The sequence below is a fragment of the Anabas testudineus genome, chromosome 15 (genome assembly GCF_900324465.2).
Source record: "Anabas testudineus chromosome 15, fAnaTes1.2, whole genome shotgun sequence".
NCBI classification, from domain to species: Eukaryota; Metazoa; Chordata; class Actinopteri; order Anabantiformes; family Anabantidae; genus Anabas; species Anabas testudineus.
This window is the reverse complement of record NC_046624.1, coordinates 11,030,593-11,053,026: the sequence shown is the minus strand read 5'-3', so window position 1 is coordinate 11,053,026 and position 22,434 is coordinate 11,030,593. Positions and strand designations below refer to the sequence as shown.

General features: G+C 40.0%; 1 protein-coding gene across 1 annotated transcript; it reads right to left on the bottom strand.

Moving 5' to 3' along the window:
• Positions 1 to 78: 78 nt before the first annotated feature.
• zgc:154058 (Frag1/DRAM/Sfk1 family protein) lies at positions 79 to 22,371 on the bottom strand. Its single transcript, XM_026355355.1, has 8 exons — positions 22,110 to 22,371; positions 21,162 to 21,390; positions 16,198 to 16,245; positions 15,636 to 15,722; positions 14,492 to 14,559; positions 8,412 to 8,539; positions 3,702 to 3,879; positions 79 to 3,425 (listed from the first exon to the last, which is right to left on the bottom strand). The coding sequence occupies exons 2-8, from the start codon at positions 21,224 to 21,226 to the stop codon at positions 3,187 to 3,189; spliced, it is 813 nt and encodes a 270-aa protein (XP_026211140.1). The 5' UTR covers positions 21,227 to 21,390; positions 22,110 to 22,371; the 3' UTR covers positions 79 to 3,186.
• Between the last annotated feature and the right edge of the window lie 63 nt (positions 22,372 to 22,434).

Sequence of the window (22,434 nt, the reverse complement as noted above, 5' to 3'; positions counted from 1 at the left end):
TGTTCGGCCTTTTCTGTTTCCCTTTGGTTGTAGATTGTAGGAAGCAAACAATAATTATTCAAATATTGTTTTGTTTTATACTTTATTTTTTGAACATTATGGCATACATATACAATCATATATGACTTTTTATCAAAATAGAATTTACAACCTAGACCTCTTTGGTTTTAATTATAAAACAAAACATAAGGCACATAGGGAGCATTTTGCAATTAAACTGACAGTTAGGTATCAAGTATTGGACTTTTGTGAGTTTTACAGCCAGTTAGTTTGTCAGAATGCTCTTACCAATGATCTTTTGATTGAATGAGTAAGCTACCTTTTCTTGCTGATATTTAACCATGTTTGCGTGAGCAGCAGATGCATTCTCACAAGCTAACTATACAGGAATGTTTATTTTTAAGCTTTACAGTCTTGATTAACAAATATAATCTATTATATCATGGCTAATCAATCTTCAACTAAGAAAAAGCAGTTGCACTTATAATACATAAAACTGATGACAAATCCACATAAACATAACTCAGTTAATACAAACAGAAGGCAGAAGCAAACAGATTTCATTCTGCTTTAAATCAAATGATGTAGCTGGTGTCATAATGTTTTCCTGAGTGCGAAGATCAGACAGATCAATAAATGACAAAAGTAAAGAAATGAAATGGACACGGAGCAGGCGATGCAAAAGAAATCTCTTCTTTGTAGTGTTCACCTGGGAACAGGAGTGTTAAGCATAAATTCCCAACATGCAACACTTTTAGACAAAATGAGCAGCAGAAGCAGCACCGCCATTTGGCTTAACATTTAAAACGCATCAGATTTGAACTCATTTGTTAAACGATGGTAGTGTATGGTCACGTTTTACCGCAACATGAAGCCAGGTAGAACAATCAGAATATAACCAGAAGCACAAGCTCGACTCTTACTTGTCACTACAGCAGCTCCACCCTTAAGAGGAAATGTACAAGTAAAACAAATGCTAATTTGGCCTGAACCTGTAACTGACTAAACACCCTTGTCTGTGGATACGAAAAGGTATGAATCATTTTTCAAGTAGAAGAACAAGACCTCATGTGCGCTGATCTACAGCATTATAGCTCTAACACAAACTCATATGCAATAAGCAGCCTGACCAGTAGGGAGAAGCAAATGATCAGTGGAGTGGTTGGTGGTGTTTAGCCTTTCCACCCTGTTCCACAAAGCAGCGTGCACAAGCTTTTCCACTTCAGTCTTGCTGAGAGTATTCATACATTCAGTCTGAGAGTGAATTAGTATATTTCAGTCATTATGTAACAGACTGTAACTAACAAAACCATTGCCCAACTGTCCCTAGTTGTGATATTACAGAGTGATATTTTCACTGTTTGAAGGTCATCACTGTTACAGTAAACCCTATGTTTGCTCTGGTTTTTCACTGTTAATATTACACTGACATGTTAGAAATGACCAAAGGTTATGAACAGTAATTCTGCCACAACTCTGCTAAATCACAACACAGCACAGAAGGCCCGAAAAACGTAAATGAATATGTTTGAATACGTTTGAATATGTGCACAGAGAAAGAAAACAAGTATTTTGTAGTATTTATCAGACTTTAACAGGGAGCATTTTTAAATGTCAAAGAACTGGTAATGCAAAATGTCCGCTTTGGTGTTGTTGGCACTCACGAGTGTTTATGCAGCCTTCTGCAGCCGCTCCTCCACAGACTGACCTTATGACTCCATCTTACTGCTTCCATTTATCTGATGTTACCATAATCACAGCTAAACTCAAGGAAAAATTACAGAATAAGACCTTTTGTGTTTTAGCACCGAAGCCACAAGCGGACTGTTATTTGGCATGTACTGCTGCACGGTACCACAGACGCTGGACAGTTCATCTCATTTAGGTTTAAAATTACAATTCCTTACTTTTTCTTTTTACCCAACCACACTAGCTGGACACACTGTAAAAACCCCAGCTACGGAGGGTTCTGAGATTCGAAGAAAAAGTAAGAAGGTGAAGCAATAGTGTCTTTTGCTCCTTGCTGTTGGGGAATAATGAGATGCAGACCTGCATCCAATAGACCTGAAAACACGTGTCACAACTCAATAAACCCAGAGCTCTGGCTTGAATTAGCTGGTACACATTCAGCCTCTGGACACTGTGTCACGTCTCTTTCAATATTCATTCGGACTCTAAAGAGAGAAAGTATTTGAGGTTTGAGGTTGGTATAGTGTACTGATCCTAGTATAAAGATACAGTCATAAAGGCTTGAATTACCAAGGCACCCGATCTACTGTATGTTCAATATGGTGTTAATAATAATAATGAGGCAGCACATCACCCACAACAAAAATTGATGATGTTTTTTTTACCATGCATTAGGTAACTTTGGCTGGAAGGTGGTGCACTGTAGACTGTAGCTGGCAGACTGAATAACTACAATCAGCTAAATGCAGCTAAATCTAAGCAGAGTAGGCTGTTACTCTTGAGAGGTTTAGTACTATGAAAGGATTCTTGGACATTAAAATTATTTGATATATCAAAAATATTACTCAATGAAAGTTTAAATGATTGGAAAATGCAGACCACTGTGCTGTTCTGTCTCCAGAATTAACTAAAGAATTTATTTACTTCTGTTTGACAGTTTCTTTAAAATGTATTGCTTTTGTCCATTCTTTTGCAGGCAAACAAGATTTAAACCTGCTCTCACTGTAACACTCATTCGTGATCATCTCTATCTCTCCGTCTCACTCACTGTAATACTGTCAGCTGGGCAGTCCGGCAGTCTTCACCCCCTTGCAATCAAAGCATCACGGCAGTGCATCAAGGCCACTTATTCAGGCAGATAACAGTATCTCGGGACATTTTCTTGATCTGATTGCTGGTCACACAGGACAGAAGCAACTTGGGAGAAAATTTGGTGTCAAACTTGTGTAATGTGCAAAATGCAAACAAGTTCTTTGGTGCCACAAAGCTCTGATGTGAGAACAATACAAGCTGTACTCTCCAGCAGTGGCGGCAGATCTACACCCGTCAGGTAGAAATAGTAGAATCTGCTCTGCCGTGAAGGGCTGCTGCACTGGTCTGCTGCACTGGTGAAGCTTTGGACGAGTCTGGCTGGAAATGAATAATTAAACTCATTTGACAACCGGCATTTTAAGGATTAAACAAGCCAACCATGTGGCATCATGGTTGATGAACGGGCTACAGTATGGCCATGTTTTCAGGCTGTGAGTGTACCCCCAGTGCATCCATCTTGTGTTCTCTCCCAGCATGTCCCAGGGCTCCTCCTCTAGCCAGCACCACCATAGTATCTCCTGATATGCTGGCAAACTCGAAGGCAAATGTCCCGTAAAACAGCATGACGATGACACAGAACACCCATTCGAAGATGGCTGATGCATGTTGCAGGACGAAGCTCTCCTGACAGAAAAAAACACCGCCTGGAAACATGGTTAAGGACAACAGCAGAAATGAAAACTGATTGACATTGGTTCTGTTCCCAGAGCATAACAACAGCCTAAATGTTTCCCTGTTTTCAGTCTTTATGCTAGGCTAACTGTCTGGTGACTGCCGCTTCATATTTAATGGACACAAAGTGTTTTTTCTGAAAATGTCCTAAATTATTAATTTAAAACTTGTCTTATCAGAGGTTTCACAGCTTTCAGTGATGTGCAAACAGATGAACGCTGCCATCTGTCAGTGGCTGGAGAGGATACTGAGCACCAAGGCAACGAAGGCCAGCAGGGTCATGCCGAGCCGGAGGTGGGCGACGTTGTACTCCCCTTGGGTCTTGGCCAGTCGGTAAGTCAGCGCTGACTGCAGGCACACAAACAGCATACCGGTGGGGAAGGCAATGCCTGCTCCGACATAGTGGAGGACTTTGGCATAATCCACCTGTCATGGCAGGAAAAGGGAGAGAGGAGAGAGGTTAAGAAGGAAATAATGATAATACACTACATCAGCAGTTTAGCAGCTGAAAACTACTGAACAGGGGAACAATCAGAAACGGGCCAGAACAGACAGCTTCAGCACGGCGCTGTTGGGTCAGATTATTCTCTGTTGTATAATAATTTGTTCAAAGCCTCTTAGACTTCTTTTTGTAACCAGCCAAAGAAGAACGAGTGAAAAAAAGAGAGGGTGATATGTACCAAGCAGAACGCCTCCTTTTCTCTGCTGGTCACAAGAACAAAGAAACAATACACAACAGAGCTGCTCAGGAGCATGTGACACCCACTGCAGGATCCACACACACACACACACACACACACACATCCAGACGCACAGAGCTCAGACGTACTGATCAGAACAGATAAGAGGTTCAATGAACATTAGCCAAAGCTAGGAACACATCTCTGAGGACTAAAGTAATTTGGACACATGACTAGATTTGCTTTTCTTGGCTAAGTGGTCAAAGCCTCGTGTTTGGAATAACAATGCCCCTCCGAACCACATAATTCTGAGGGATCATTAGAGCTATAACCCAGAAGTTCTTTCATTTTGGCTTGTAAGCCACTTGTCCATTAACCCCGTGAGTACATACTGTACATTCTTGTGTTGTAGGCTAATCCTTGAAGTGGGAAATTTCTAGACAGTTCAATATGAAAAATACCCACAGCAATAATTCATCTTTTTCTAGGATTATCTCCAGAACGGATCAGCGGTCCACAGGCTTGTGTTCAAAAAGCTGTGTTTTGTGCACTGTAGTAATTCTATTTTAGTCTACTACCTTTCATAGCAAATCCTGTTTCTTCCTCGGCAACTGACAAATTGGCACAGTGGGGGTCTGAGTGCTCACTACACTCAGTAGGAAAACTGAGTGTGTGTATGGAAAAACACACACACGCACAAACATCAACCATATGCTTTGTTTTCCTGACGCTGTCCTGTTTTAACTGATGCTGTATCCATACATGAGATAAAACAATCAATTAGTCAACTCACAGAAAATAAATCTATTTTAATAATCTTATCACTACAATAGTTCCAGTTTTTACCAACTGTGGGGATTTGTTGATATTTTGTACAGCAACCAATTCAATTCTCAGTAGTATAATCAACACATAAATCAATAAAAAAAACAAAGTAGCTGCAGCTTAAATCTATAAACTCCAAAATGTGCCTGCGTGTGACTGTTTGCGTGTGTTGCCTGGTGTCCCAGATTCGCTAACTAATTGCAGCCATTACCTCCTGGCTTAATGATGCATTAAGATATTAAGTAAACATGTGCTGTTCCACTTTATGTATGTTTTCACACTTTACACATTATGCCAGCACCATGTGCTGTCACAGCAGGGAGGGTCACAGACGTAAGATAAGCGGAGCGGGCCGGGTGAACGGGGGTTAAAAGAAGGCTTTCGATTAAATGATCATGACAGCAATAGAGCGGGCTAAAATGTGAATGAAACATGAAAGACATAAAGGAGGGAAATGACAGTAAAGAGAAGACTGCGAGTACAACTACAACCGTCCTATTTTCTGAAACAACTGGTGCCCAATTTCAATATACAGTTTTTCTTCAAGACTGAGTTTTATGACTGAGTAAATAAGTGATAAATGTGTTGCTGCAGGCTGACAGCTCCACTGAATAAATGAATAGCAATGATGTTTGCACTGAGAAGAGAGCTGGTAACAAAAGTAAATGTGTGTTTGCGCAGTGAGGGGATTTTGTTGTGTATATGAGAGAGATACAGTGATCTTTTTATTTTAATGGTTGTGCATTACTCTGATGAAGGGTGTTAAAAGTGTGTGCAGAGTGATAAGGGGTGTGGGGATGTAGATGTGAGAACAAGTCCAACTGACACCCAGCTCCAGTTTCCACTTTCTGGAAACAGAACCAAGTAAGATGAATTGAAACTCTATTGCCTCTCAACTGCTTACGACACACCCGCCACATCACGTAATGTTGCAAAGACCGTAATGAGTTTTCCCAACACTAACTTTATTCAACTCACTGAACACTTCATTTTCTGACTTTAACTAGCACCTCCAACTTTCTGTCACTAAGACTACATCGGTTTAATCTTTTCTAGCTTTCATCTTGTGTCCAAATGCACATTAGAGGATATTGAATCTGTGGCCATGTCACATGTGCTCATTATTATTTGCACATTGAAGCCAGAACAGTCAAAGGATTAGTTCCAAATTTTTAAGAAATAAACCATAAACACGCTAAACCATGTTTGGAGTTTTCATGCTAAGCTACAGACTATAAATACATCAGGAAACCACTAAACAAAAACATCATATACATAAAACCCATAGAAACAATTAGGCAGTGATGAGAACAGGACTTGATGCAGCTGGAACAGCATCAGTAAGGAAACAACGCTGTGTTTAATCTGCATCCTGACAGTATGTACCTGTCTCCTCCGGCCTGCTTTCTTCCTCTCCGCTTCCTTGAGGCAGCTTTCAATCCAACCTTGTCACACTCGAAGGCCTCTATGTGGCAGCAATGTGTTTCTCCATCATCTATTAATGTGTTTTTTGGCCCAAACTATCAGACCGCCTGACAGGAAAAGCCCCGGTGGCCAGACCACAGCCTTATGTAACACACAGCTACAAACTGAAGCAGTTGCCACCACCGGGTATGTGGCCATGTGGTGTATTTTTGGTGCTCGAACCAGCTTTGGTCTGACAGGTTTGTTTTCTCCTCTGATTTCTACTTGCTTGTAGTATTTGCCTGTGGATGCTGTGTCCATATGTTTCTAAGACACATTTGGGTCTGAGCTTAGTTTTTTCAGCAAGAGTTCTACTCTGTCATGTGGTTTCCACAGTTTATTCACCATCAATGATATCTCTATTTCCATCCCACTGGAATGTCCCCGACTGTATAAGGCACGAGTCTGTGAGCGAGCAGCCTGTGATTGGTTATATAGTAGATGGGGCCTCTGCTACACACACCCTGTCTGCCCAGCTCCTCTCCATGCATGGCCACATTTGATGACTCACTTCCTCCTGGCTCTTCCCATAAAATTCCTCCCAGTTCTGCAGAGCAGAGGCCCCAGAGGAAAAGCGGGAAGAAGGTGAAGCCGAACTTTGTGCACTCTCAGACAAACTGCCACCGCACATCTGTTCAACACTCCTGTAAAGGATTCTTCCTCGTCACACCGTCAATTTCAGACATACGCAAATTAAATACAGTTCTTCGCTGCCACACCTGGCAGACAAAATCAGCATTCAAATTACTGTCTGTAGGCACTGAAAGGTAGAAAACTGTTGGATTGGCCTTAATACATAACAGGGCGTTCTCTAGAGATAACACACTTATATAACACTGACAGGTTTGATCGAGGTAACATTACTCCTCATTGTAATTAAATACATTTTTATTTCAAAACAAAAACTGTTACCACTGCAAATATTTTAGACTTGGCATGAAAAGCAAGCCAATGGGTGCATTTAAACAACAAGTCCTCTTCCTCCTTTTCCTCATCAACAGTCACAGTAGCAATGTGTTCAAAATAAAAATGGCAACAAACTTTCACTTGTGTCATAAACCAAAAATGCCTATTTTATCAATTTCCTCTCATTTCTAGAAAAAAAAAAAACACAAAGGATGACTCAAAGCTACCCGTAAGCACTCTCCCTTGTGCATTCTTCAAAAAGGACACACACACACATACACACACACATAGGGTCTAGGCACGCAGCCAGGGCTCCAAATATTTAAACTTGAATAAATTCTTTTCCAAAGAACAAATATCTACAGGGCAGGAATTCAGGTTGGGTTTCTTCACGTGAAGTTTTAACACTAAGCTGCCACACAGAGCAGTGCAGTATGACAGCAGAACACACTTTAACAAGTCTTAATGTAAATATACGATGAAATACTGTACAAGGAGTGTGTGTGTGTGTGTGTGTGTGTGTGTGTGTGTGTGTGTGTGTGTGTATGTGAAAGCGCTAGTGAAAGGAAGGAGTAATTAGAAGAACATTAAAACAAAAGAAAAGGGAAGAAGAGTAATGAATCCAGGCATGAATATCACTCAGTAGCATAGAGACATTTCAGTCAAAACAGTTCATTGTAGAATTTCATTCCACATTGTAAAAATGCTTGTTGTGCTACTCTTGAATGTCTTGTTTCGGCTCTTCAAAAGTAGCATTAAAACGTTTACACGTTGTAAAGTCCTCATAAGAAACTAGACATTTTAGCACATTTGCTTTAATCAATTATGAAAATAGTTTGTGAATGATTTTGATAAATTTTCCTTCACTTAATTAATCAATTAATTGCCACAAATCTATTTCTACTGTTTTGTATCGTTTAGTTTTATATTTCTTCTTTCTATATATAAATATGTGTACACACACCATAGAATAGGTTGACTGTTTTATTCCTCTCCTTCCCTTTACTGTAAATGTAATAAATGTCATCATTGCATTTCACCACCGTGCTTGTTTTTCTGGGAAACCGAACTGGTTCATCTTACCTGAAAGTTGCCCACCATGATGAGTCCAGCGGCACAGATCCAGCCTGTGGAGAGACTCGCTGTGTTGAGAACACAGTTTTGGTGCTTCTCAATGACGTGGGCATAGCGAAGCAGCACGATCACCATAACTACAGAAAGAGAGGCACAGAGGCAAAAACTCAGAGTCGACAAAGTACCATGCACGTTTCACAGTGCCTGGCTTTTATGTAATGCAAACACTTGTACACCTAGTTTAGCCAAGAAACACAAGCCTTTGGAAGCTGGTTCAGAATTACAGGAAGTCAAATTTCTCTACCTAAACAAGTGGGAACACGAGAGGCAGGAAATGGCGGGAAAGTGAGAACGCTAGACATGGGTGGGGGTTGGTGTGAGATTTAAAAGGTGAAAGTAATTGAAGTACAGTATATGGGACAGATGACTGCTGATGTGCTAATGGGCTGTGACTGGGGGCATTGTTAGAGCACCGGGGAGCTGACGCCTGCTTGGTCTCTCTTTGTTTCTCCTCTCTCACGGAGGCTGCTCGACGAAGGTTGACTGGGCATGGTGAAAGCAGGGCAGAGGAGCTGAGTGGAAAAGAGGAGGCTGAGAGAATATTAGAGGGGACAAGGAGCCCCTCATGTCTTGACCTTAAACTCATACAGTCCCCAAGCCTAAACTGTTGCATTAACTCTGTCACAGTGGGTTTGTAAGAGCCCGTTTAAGAGGGTCTGAGTGTGATCGCAGAGAGGAACAAAAAAAAAAAGTCACTGCAGGACTTTACAATACAAAGCTTTGTCTTCACTAGAGAGTTTGGATATTATGTTGTGGCCCATCTGGCTCAAAGCCAGTGTCTCAATGGAGGCACAGGCACATTTTACAAACTGGACACTCATTCAATGGTTGTTCTGGTATTGATTGAAATTTTTTTTTTTTATTCACAATGTTGAAGATGTAGAATAAAGATTCTAGAAGCAAATAATCTCAAAGGAGAATATTTTGCTGCAGCATGTGATTTTGTTTAAGATAAAGGAGAGACACCAGAGGTCAGGGCTACAGAAATCAAATATCAGTTCTTTTGTTATAGTCACACTTGCACAATTATGATTATAGGTATACTCAAACATGGCACAATGTATTTCTGTAGTGGACTTTACTTTCATACAGTTGATGTTGAAACGTGATGGTTGAGTAATTTCCTGTTATTAAAAATAGTTTGAGTTCATGACTTTCTTCTACCAAGTGCTGCCACCTACTTTATATAATTAGTAGACTGTAAACTATTTTTACTTACTTACTAACCAATGTGCCTTTTATTTCAATGTTCCAATTATGTCTGTGTGAAGCAATAATTACATTTTACACATGTAAATAAATAACTGTTGCCTACATTTAGCAAAGGGGGACCCTTTCTTTGTTTATGAATTAACAGCAAACATGCAGGTAAACAATGCTGCAAAGTGATAAACAATGACACAGATTTCAAGCTTGGTATGCAGGGAATCCCCCTCAACTGGATGCTATGGATATGACTATGTCATAAAAGTGCATTTGAGTATTATTTTTCTTCTTCTATTCATGCACTACCTAGCAAGTCTGTGGTTATGCTTTTTGTGAGCTGTTGTTCTCTCAGCATTAGAATCATCTTGGCAAAGTGATTTCAGTTACGATCATGGAAAAACAAACAGCAGTGTCTCCAGGCTCGGAAGCAATTGTGCCCTTTTTTTTCCCCCCCTTACTTCTTTTTTTAAAATGGAGAACATACTGTATTGCTGAAGGGACAAGAAAGCTGGAGTTTGTTTCATTAGATTAAAGCATTGCTGTCCCTGTGCCGCAGACTGGCTGGCTGCAGATCTGTCCTACTGTATTTCACCAAAAGGACTTTTTCATCATAACAAATGAGCATGTTTGAACATGGCATTTGCCTAAAAAGATTAAAGCGCCAGACATAAAGGTTAAATACAAGGTAGAACATTTTTCTAGTAGTTATTGTCTTTTTGCACTCTAAAGTCGTGCATGCTGACAGGTTCCTACAGTATAAGGGTCTGATGACTAAGCAGTATAAAAGCTCAACAACAGGATCAGGTATACATAAATACAAAATGCCAGTGTCCATAACACACTCTTAGCTTTGATCACCTTGCACACAGATGCCCTTTCACAATCTCACTCCTCTACTCTGGACTCAGGAAGCCCAGGAGAGGAAGCAGAAAGATGGTTCTGACACACACTGCTGTATACACACCATTGCAGTTCTCCCATGAAAGTCACATTGTGACAATGTGGATGTGGTTTAATGTATTTACAAACCCGCTGTTGCAAGCACAACCTTGTTTCTGCAGTCGGCAACAGGTATGGATGGAGACTTCCACACACCTCACGGTAAAAGAAACCTCACTGTCCGCTCAAGGGGATACGTTTCAATCCAAACACCTGGCTGCACTCTCTCCCTCAGCAGGTATGCAGAGGCAGAATACGTGCATTGTCTTTGAAACATCGTGTGTGTACACTGGCAGAAAGGTGGGAACAGGGATTACAACAAGAATAATTGTGAGCTAAGGCCCAGTTCATGGAGTCCACGTTATCCCAGAGTGAACCCCTGAGCCAAGCGTCGCAGGCACAATCTACAAAGTAAGATCGATGCGCTAAGAAGCTAAGCACTGATTATTCACAATGGCTGGTTGTACAACTACACATGCCACATCAACTTAACCTACTTCTGTAGGTTACCCATGAGCCATAATGCTTTACAACAAGTATTACCTTACACTGTGTACAGACTACATGGATGGTGAAGGAGGAAATAAACACAAACGCAGCTGTAAATGCAGACAATTTGACCTAAAAACCAAAGCACTGAAACTACCTGGTGATATTTAACCAACCCAGTCAAATCTAAATAGTGTTGTTATTTTCCCTACTACATCAAAACTAGAACCAATGTTTAGGAACGGACAGCTTGAACCAAGAAATGTGGTCAGTCGGAAACTGTCCCAGCAGTCACAGACGTGTCAGTTTGTCGGCCTCAAATAAGTTGTTCAGCTCTGAATACAGCAGAGTTATCAGCAGATCTTTGCTGATAACATTGTTTTTTGGCTCTTATCAGGTTTGATAATGTTAATATCACCTGCAGCTCTGCGAGATACTTTCATTCAAGCGACTGGATTCGACTGAACTAAACTTCAAACCTGAAAAATAACAACATATTAAACCATAAATAAATGTTTGAAAAGTTGATTAATTAAGTTGATGAATTTCTGGATGTTTTTCTACTGAATAAAATAAATGTGGAAACATAAATGTGGTCAGGACAGCAATAAGGAATAACAGACTGTGAGGTATCAAAGATACTCCTGTACAGGTGAACAGTAATGTGTTAATGTTAAATTCATACATGTATATGTATAGTCTTACGGTGTATCATGAGACCACCACTTCAGCTTTGAGTTTCAGTTTGAGCTTTGCGTTTACAAACTGTCTTTCAAATTGACAATTGTCTTTTGAGTTTTTAAATTAATTTAATAAATAGAACATGAAACACATCCTGCTTCCAGTGAAATCATGACACTCTAAAACTAACCAAAGCATTTTGAAAGATGCTTTACTTGTATAAACCCCTTATTGGCCGTTCGAGCTTATACAACACTATTATTGTGAGGTCTTGTCAAATCATGGCAACAGTGAGACAGGAATTCTGCAACACTGTGATGATTTTGCTTAAATCCTGAGAACCCAAACATTGCAAGGCTGATACATAGGTTGGTTGCGACATAATGTTTCCGAACTGATAGTGCTGGTGCTGCCTCTCCTTCCCCACATGCTTAAAAAAACATTGTCCAAAGACTAACTTGGTGTGGTTCAGTCATCCTGGCTGGCTAACAGAGCTGGTTAAAGGTGCTGGACTTTCACTGCTGCCTAAACTGACCTCACTACCAGACACGTCTCAGGCAAAGTATACTGTGTGTAGTCTTTCTCCATACACTGTTTATAAATACACACATAATCTCAGAAAGCCTGTTCTATTCTTGTTACAGCCAAAAACCACGGCAGTAATTTGGATCTCAACTATACACAGCATAGATCTTACAATGTTACAAGTTCTTTTTGATTCTACAAGGATCACAGTCTAATCGTGGCTTTGTCTCTGGCTCCCTCTTAGATCTATCAAGCTATAGTTGAGAGTTAGACAATCATGCAGGCTGCCCTTAAATGGCTGCTGCAGGCATGAAAAGACAAACAAGGCAAGGACCCTGCTCCTGTGCTTTATATACATGTGCACACACACAGAACATGTCAAAGCCGCGGCTGGAAAACATTAACTAGATCGGGATAGTCATAGCCACAAGTTAACGCAGGAACAGCACGTGTGGACTCAGAGAAGCATTCAAACCAGCACATGGGCGCAGATACCCTTTATTTAAAAGAGGGTTAAAAAAGCAGACGGATAGTGTAGTGATAGCATCGCCGCCATCCCTGCCTTGGCCTTGTACCTTGTCAGTCAAGCATCTGTAAAATGACTAAATGTAAATTTACATCATGTGTGTTTTCCCTGCATCTTCTCTGCGTATGCATGTCCGTTTTATGTGAAATGGCCACAAGCAAGGTTTTTGTGTGTGTGTGAAGGTAGCTTTTTCTATGGGATCAGCAATTTTCTAAAAGCAACAGTGCGGCACCTAACTACTACAAAGAACTACTACAAATGTGACTGATCTTTCCTGCTCATGTGGGATGAGACACCTTTAAAATTTATATCTTATTAAAAGATCACAAGTGATGTCTCATATATTATTATTAATTAATAAAATATTTTTTATGCATTTATTTAAACACACTGTAATTAATGTCAAGTATATTACAATATATTACTACTGGAAATCTCATAGTGGGTAGGGTTATAATCCAGTTAAACCATTTCTAGAAACTGTTCGTGCCTCCAGTAAAAACAAAAAACAAACCATTGCATTTTGGAAGATGCTTTCATGTGATAAACTGCTTATTGACTTGAGTTTACTTATCTTCGTTATCTTGCGGTTTTCTCCAATTATAAAGTTACATTGCAGATATATTGTGTAAGGAGTAAAGTTACAAGCATGGTTCACAGGAAAGTTACAACAGAATTGCATGTAAATTGACGCAGACTTAACCCGTCATTGTGGCTCAACAAAGATGTCAACAATAAGATAGAAAATCTGCAATATTGTGATGATTTCGTTAGGCTTTACACCGTGGGAACCCAAACGCTGTTTAGCTGATACACTATTTGCTTGCCACATCATATTTTTGTATAGCTATAACAGTACAAATATTGAAAGAGAGGGTGCCTCTCTTCCCCTTACATCAACATGTATGAGCAGCAGGTCTAGACAGACCCACTGTGGTTCAGGGGTCATGCCTCAGAGATGCTGGATTTTCACAGCAGCACAAACAGACTTCACACTGAACTGCGACAGTCTGGTCACAAAAGAATCTCTCAGACACAGTATACTGCGTGTAGCCTCAATTGTTGGTGGTGACATGTTACTTTAGGGTTTAGTAATCTAAGTGATATTATTTTATGTTAGAATTTGTTAAGTTTGACTAGCTCATCGATTTTTTTGTCCATTAGCATATTAAAACTTACCGAATCACACTTAGATGCTTTGACATTAGAGAAATGTTAACATCTCCGTGTCACAGGAAAGTGCAAAGCAGCAAGGGGTAAAGGTGCAGCCCCCAGTGTCAGTAAAACTGTGTCTTTGAATGAGCTAAGGAGCTGTAGTTGAGTATGTGGTGGAGGGTGTGAGGTCAATGTCCAGCAATCAGAAATCTCATGGGTCAGATTCTAACTAAGTTGACTAAGATAACATTAAGGAAATAGATCTAGGATAGTTGCATGTGTTTTGGTAACAGGGGATTATTAATTTAAATTTAAATATTAGGCCAAATCTCAGTTCATGCAGAGGTTTTGCAAAAGTAACACAATGGTAACTGAAACTCAAAAAGTTACAAGCTAAAAGTATGTAATATGTAATAAATAGTAAGTTCACTATTACTGGCAGTCAGGTGTAATAACTAAAAAAAATTATTCAAGTGGAAACCAGACATTTTTGCATGTGATGCCTTACCCATGAATGACCCTGTGCTGCAGATAAGACTGAAGAAGCAGCTCTCAGGGGGAAGAGTCCCACACTTACTGCAAGAAAGAGTACACAGAAATAAATCAGTGACATACTGTGAGCGAACCTGAACTCACACCAGCACGCCACAATTTCCCCCCCCCTACGTTGTGCACTCTGAAATATGCATGTTCTTAGAGCTGCATTGTGTTCATGTAACAAGGAAGTGGTGGGACTGGTGGTACTTCCTCACATCCCATCATCAAGCCTGTGACTTTTCACCTAGTGTGAATTGCCTCGAGTCTAGCAATGAACAAGGTCTGTAGGAGGAGAAGGCAGGAGACAGACAGGCTGCTGCTGCCTACAAAGCCTTCTCAGCTGACTGCAGTCACACATACACACTCACACACAGATGTAATTACATACAATAGATTTAATAAAGCCTAGTACTCACACTTATGATATTTTTGAAGACTTGACATTGTTTGATTGAGTCAATTACAAACTAACTACAACAGCATATGATTTTATTTTTGCCTTTATCAATAGTCAATAGCAGTAAAGAGCAACATGCAACATTTAGACTCTCCTCTATGTCTTTGTTAATCTGTAGTTGCATATACAGTTTGAGGCCCACTTGGTACATTGCTAAGCTCATTCCATGTCTGCATTTACCATACATAGAAAAACAAGCTGCATTTGTTTTAACATTCTCTCCACATTTTATGCAAATCACAATGTTTACATTCTACAAGTGGTCCTTGATCTGAGCCAAAATGAAAAACAAAAGAGTGGGAGTGTCTTAATTTCCTTCCACACATAAGCTGACATCTGTGTGTGTGTGTGTGTGTGTGTGTGTGTGTGTGTGTGTGTGTGTGTGTGTGTGTGTGTGTTTACATAGTTAAAATAAGACTCTTGGTTTGCCTCTAAACAGCCACAGTGGCAGGCAGGAGCCCCAAGTTATTTTCAGATACACACACAGGGTAACACACCCTCAGGCCTCTTAGAACTCCCTCCTTTAAGCCTACTTGCTTTTTATCAACAATGTGCTGACTGGGGACACGTAAAACAATGGGACCTTGTTCCTGTTTTGAACCTAGAAACAAAGACAGAGGAGAGGTAAGGTTGGGTTCAGGCTGGGAGTCTCACTGACCTGATCAGAGGAACATTGTCTAGTGTGCAGCATAACGTTGGCCCACTCTGCAAATACAGCTCCTCTTCACATGACTGGTTGTACAACCTGGAGCACCAAACATGTCCACACACACATGCACACACATGCGCACACACACACACACACACACACACAGAGTAGTGTAAAGCTCAGTGTTGGGTAATCACCAATTACCAAATTTTAATTCAGAAAGAAAACATATTTTGTTATCATATATTCTCAGAACATGTGGAATTACTATTTAATTTGTACAAACATCATGATGTTTACGTGATTAGGTCAGTGCATAAACCAAGAACAACAACAGATGTTCAGTAACATTTTAGATTTGTTCATCTGATGTTTATGAAAGATGATTTATGTGTGAAGTGAAATAACCCTGTTGTTTAAATACAGCAACATGTTAAATTGTATGTCATGGACAAAAAGCCTGGTAAAGATGATGACACTGACAGTGACAAATCACCAGATTACAAGACATGAATATATATAACATGTAAGAATCAATAGAGGTATGATGAAGCAAAGCAGAACACTGTACCAGTTATCCACAGGGCAAACATGCTGGTTGTACAGGGCCATGGCGTACCTAAAAGAGAGGAAGACTCATTAGGAAAACAAAGGCAACTGCAAAATTGTCATACTCTTATATCATTAAAAACTATTCAGAAGTGTGAGACAATTTCTATGAAAACATATATATTTGCTTTTCTATATTCTCCCATTGCTTTGAGTTCAGGGTTATCACCCATGACACACAGGTACAACATCCAGATTCAGATCCAGATGTTCAGGCTTTTGCTGAAACATATATAATGTGACTGTACTAAAAGTTTTTAACTGAACATCTAAACTTGAGCTACTTATACAATTTTAATATTTATCTATCTCAAAATAAATATATTTTTAGTTATATTAATGAATATTATCCTCTAATATGTTGGTTTATTGTGCACACACAACATCTAATGCATATCTGACTACAATAGTCTTTAACCAAATTGACAATCTAAGAGTATGATGTACAAACAATCAATATTGACCAAAAATGAATAAAAGTGACGATAGTGACGACACTAAAATCCTGGCAGTCTGACCTACCCCTGAGTTGCACCTATATGTTCAACCTGCATGACTGGGCAAACTGACATTTAACCACTTTATCTGGAAAGAAGAGTTCATTTGATCAGGTCACTAACCAGCCACATCTGCAGAGAGGTCAATGGCCAGAGGATCAAAAGACAGAAAGTGGATTCTACAAGTTCAAGACCTATATTGAACTTTGTATTTACTTGTAGCACTGGGCAAAGAAATGGAAGCTCTAGGGGCGTAATGTCCTCAAGAGAGTCATCAATTAAAAAAATTGAATTAGATTGATATGGTGTGTCAGCTTATTGCAAATATATATGTATCAGTGTACATCAGCTGATGGAGAAATAAAAGATGTATGGAACTACAATTTAGAAACAGTGCTACCATTGCACAGTTTGTCCACCAGAGAGCAATGAAAAGTTAACGGTAGGCTATGTTTCAAAGTTAAAATACACAGCTTTTTATTGTTAGTTACTATTAGTTCATTGTTTCTGCCAATACCTTCATGGTTTAGCCAGACAATGAAGCAATTTTGGCTTAGTAGCCAAACCACAGTACTGCAACTTCCACATTGATCACATGACACTTTGGCCTAAAAGCATTTTTACTATAGTGAATTATTACAAAAGGGGCCACCATCCACCCATTAGCCGCTTGTCCTCTTAAGGGTTGCAGGAGTGCTGGAGCCTATCCCAGCTGTCATTGGGCGAGAGGCAGGGTACACCCTAGACAGGTCGCCAGCATATCACAAGGCTGACATACAGAGACAGACAACCATACACATACACAGTCACATCTGTGGGCAATTTAGAGTCGCCAATTACCCTAACATGCATTCACCCGGGTCTTTCTTGCTGTGAGGCAACAGTGCTAACCACTACACCACTGTGCCAGCCTGAGGACTCACTATAAAAATGTAAATACATTTCTCTGAGCATCACTATCCCCAAAAATAGATTCTTTTTTAAATTAGCATTTGATTTTATATTTTTGTATTATTTGGAAAGTCTAGAAGACATATGATTACTTTATTTTTTCCCATGAATATATGGGGAGACCTGGGCTGAGACTGGATGAGATCACTGGTGAGCTGGCTCTATGGGGCCAGATACTAAGAAGGAATGGGCTCCATCTTTTCATCCAGTAGTCAGTTCTCATAATACATCTATGGTTGCTGTCAGTGAGTGAAAGGTTTCGGGTTGGTGTAATATTAAAGAATGGCTCAATTTAAGATATTGCTGCACTGGGTTTAATTATTCCTCCAGCAGCTACGTGTACAGCTGAACTGTGTCTGCTCTGTCCGTACATGTCCAAGTCAAATGGAACTACAGATGTAAATGAGACAAATATGTACAAGTCTGCAAGTTCAGTAGTTGGCTGCAATACCAAATATGAAGGCCAGAGGCAAAAAGTCGTCTTAATCTTAGTTTCTTCTTCTTTTAAATTGTAAATACTTGTCAAAGAAAATATACAGTTAAACATGATAATTTAACCATGTCTCTGGATAGATGTAAAAAGAAAAAACGTAATTGTCACATTATTCCCTTGTTATTCACACACATATTCAGTGATTAAAACAATATTTGAAACTGCAGACAAAGGATGGAAACACAAACAATGAGAGACAGTGAGAGTCAAATGGAGAGACTATCTGTCCTGATTTGTTTTAGCAGTGCTAGTTCAGTAAGAGGCTAAATACCAATTAACAATGTTTCCAGGGCTGACAGCATCATGCTCACAAGCCAGTCTTTGAAGGGCCGGAACATCTAAAGACACACACACCTTCTACCCACAAGATCCTAACAAGCAAAGAAGACGCATGTGATCAGCTCGTGCAATACAATTCCCAAAGATTATTAGGAAGCAAACTGTATTTCAAGCATAACACATAGTCAGACCTTCAAGATGACCAAACTGGTACGTAAGGTCTTGCACATATAAAAAAAGACACAGACAGTTGTGTAATTACAGTCTTATCATCTTATAATTATTCTCATTGTGGCTGCTCACTGGCAATAACAGCTACAGCATATGGTTACAATAAGCCTTTAATAATTTGGTGCACAGCTTAAAGGTAACCGGATAATAATCCAGTAATTATTACAAACGTATGTTTACTGTTTCATAACAAACCTGCACAGTTCATCCATGGTTCTAGTGTGTTACATGACTGTCTTTCATTTCTCTCATGCATTAAATGTAAAGATCCTGCCATCAATTACAGCTCAGGTATTAGAGTTTGGTTTGTGTCATCATACAATTGCATCTGTTAGGACTGTCTTGTACAATAAGAGAGATCCACCACACAAACCCTACATGAAAAACCTCAAATCAAAAAACTAATCTCTCCATCTAATCTTTTAAGACATCTAAGATGTCACTAATTTTGCAGCTGGTTCTCTACGTGTAAAAGGTAAATGCATGTCTGGTAAAGTCTGCTTGCTGCAGAGGGTTGCAGCGCTTGCATGGCTGGTTATTGGTTAGCACTGGGCTATGGGAATCACCATGTGAAAGTCATACAAGACAGATGGCAGGCATGTTGTCTGTAAAGAGCAGTGGTCAAGAGGAATATGGCCATCAGGTAGAAGGCTGCCAGAGCTCCAGCTCTAAGCACATGAAACGCAGCAACTTGAACAAAAACACAAAAGACTTACTATAAATGTCGAGGATCACCAAGAGACACCATGGAAAGTTTGAATCTAGAGCTATAGAAAATGTATAAATGTAGCTATAGCCATGTTGAGAAGCCTTATGTGTACATATTTCTATGTGGTCAGCTTCCAAAGCTAAAATAGCAGCAGTGCAGCTCTGAGACATTTCTAAATAAGTGCTGTTTTTAGTGGTATGTGGAACTAAACTAGTGCATTCTGTGCTCAGAGGAGGCAAAGTAATTACAGGTTTGTTTACATAATTAGACCTCTATCAAAGCTCTGCAGTGATCGTAAACTGTAATTGTATGCCTGTGAGCAATATATAGGTAGAACAGAGCGTGTTTTTATTTGGGATTCAACAAGGAACATTTTGGAAAGTATTTCATGGATAAATCTGGAATAGACAGTGAAAGTTCCCAAATATAACATATCAGAAACCACAGGAAAGGGTGGGATGAATTAAGTGTGAATGAACTTGGCAGTGTAGGCAAGACTGTAGTTGCTTTTCAGACTGGTTGTTCAGGTATTTTAAAACCAAAACCAAAAGGTTTGCTTAAGACAACTTCAAATCTAAACAGAAAAAAAGTGCTTCTTATGGACATAGTGCAGCCACACGTTGCTTAACTAAAATGTTAGTAAAACATAATAATATACATTAAGCTCCTTAGGCAGGCACTAACCTGAGCTTCTTCAGACTTCACACAGACGTAACAGACTTTGGCCATGGCCCCCGTATGCTGAGTGAATTACACCTTTCCAGTATTTATCTTACTCCCATTCAGTTACCCAGAGTAAAAGAGGGAGTTGCGCAACATTTCCCATCCTTTGACATTCCACAACCATGGAAAAAGCCAGTGACTACCCTTAAAAACAAGACTCCCTTGTCAAGGTAATGGGAAGGAAATGAACTTAAAGGTACTGACAGTCAGCAGCATTTGCCTTCTTCACTCAGATCAGCTTTCTACGTCTGAAACAAAAGCCAAAAGTGGAAAGAAGTGTGCAATACCTGCACTAATTTTCACCATCACATTGTCCAATTTGAAGTAAAGTTAACAGCTCAGCTCGTCTGTTTATGTACCGTTCTGTCCACCTGATTACAGAGCCATGTTCAAAAACACTAACTGGTGTGTAAGATGTCAGCCTTGGCGTTCGATTAGACTGCTTAGTTGCCTCGCATCTCACTGCAGATATAGGACATAGCCTAGATATGACAATTTGTAATTGGGCCATCTGTCTCTCTCCCCCTTGGGGTTTGAATTCCTCCTCTCGAAGTAATAACAGAGCAGCGACGAGAGCTGTCAGCTCAAACATAACCCATACATCTGTTCGGAAACTCCACAGCAGATCATTAAGACACGCTGCAAACCTGCATGTCTCAATTTTGAAAGAGGGAAGATAATACCATATCCTTTCTGGAGAGAGTTAATCCACATGCAATCGCCATGGTTCCCAGGAATTCAGGGTAAATATGCAGTGCTGCTCGCCTGCAGCCAAGCGAGACTTGGATATCGAGAGGTTCTTGCTTCAGTATAAACAAGAGATTTCTAATTTGTCAAAAAATATCCAAAGTATTACTATTGGTATTGTGTGTGACAGATCAATTCCAAACCATATTTATATTATATTATTTTTGTTATATGCACTGCAATATTTATATTATTTAGCATTAATTCTAAGTATTTTTTGAAACATACAATTTTGAGAGTGTATGAAACTAATACATAATTTTACAGGTTTTTACTGGGAGAGAAATGTAACTTACACAACCCATATCCCAGTGATGGTCAGAGCTGGGAGGCTAACAGGTAGTATCATCCAGAGAGACATCTTCCAGCACCTTGAACAGACCCTCTCTTCTTTTTCCTCTTCGGCCAGCCGAGCGATACCTGCTCAAGTAGTACTAACATTTACGTTTGTGTGCCTGACATCTGCATTGATTCATTCTGGAAGATGGGGGTTGGTGGATGGGGCGCCAGCACGACAGATGTGTCCTTTAAAATGGAGAATGATGGGAGAAGAAAAGCAACATCATCATCATCACGGCCATCATGACCTCTCACCAGATTACACAAGTAATCTGAGTAACTACTTTCAACTCTAACTAATTATAAACTCTCAGGTTACGTATTCACATGGTTTTCATTATTCATATTTTTCATTATAGTGAAAAAGGAATAAGACTTTATCTGCACCTGTACTCTACAGTGACAATAAAGCTGAATGAATATGATAAAGAAAAGCATCTGGAGACATAAAGAAAGCATGATCTCATATTTGAGAAGCAGAAGGCAGGTTATTTTTGAGACCACTGGAAGGACTAAGAACGATTATTCGATTATAAATACATTTCAAACGAGCTTTAGTCTAATGATTAATTGTCGCAGCTCCACTTCAGGAGCGCACAACTGACCAGTATACACAAAGATTACAAACACCTGCCATGCATTTCAATGTAATATCGCTTCGGCATTGCTTTTGTGAAGCTCCTAGGTTTTAGATCGCTTGCTTCGAGAGTTTGGAGCCGCACAGTTTTAATGTGCCGATGAACGGGTTAACTGTTACAACACATCAAAGTTTCCACGGACTCTCGCGTATTTTCCTTTTCCACCTAAACTCAGCTCAGCTTCGTGTCCTCTTACTGAACACACTACGGGCTGATCGCCTCCGAGCAACAAAGATGAACATGAAGAGCAAATATGAGACAGCTCACCTTCAGCCTCTGGGTTTGTCTGTAGGTTTTTGCTCTTTTTGGCAACTTGTGTGCGTAAACCAGTCCTGCGCTCCTCGGGTAACTCTAGCCCAAAACTATTCCACCCTGGAGGACACGGAGTACCCTTTTTCCTAGAAGTTGTTTTTCTTTTTTGTCCCCAGCAACTGAAGTCCTGGTAGTTGTTTTCTCTGATGCCGAAATGCGTAGACGCTGCGTGGTCTCACACGCACACGATCTCCTTACGAGTATCCAGCTGTTTGACTCCGCCCCCCCCGAACCTGTGTGTGCGCTGCATTTAAATCTGAAGGCGCAGCGACCGAGCGGA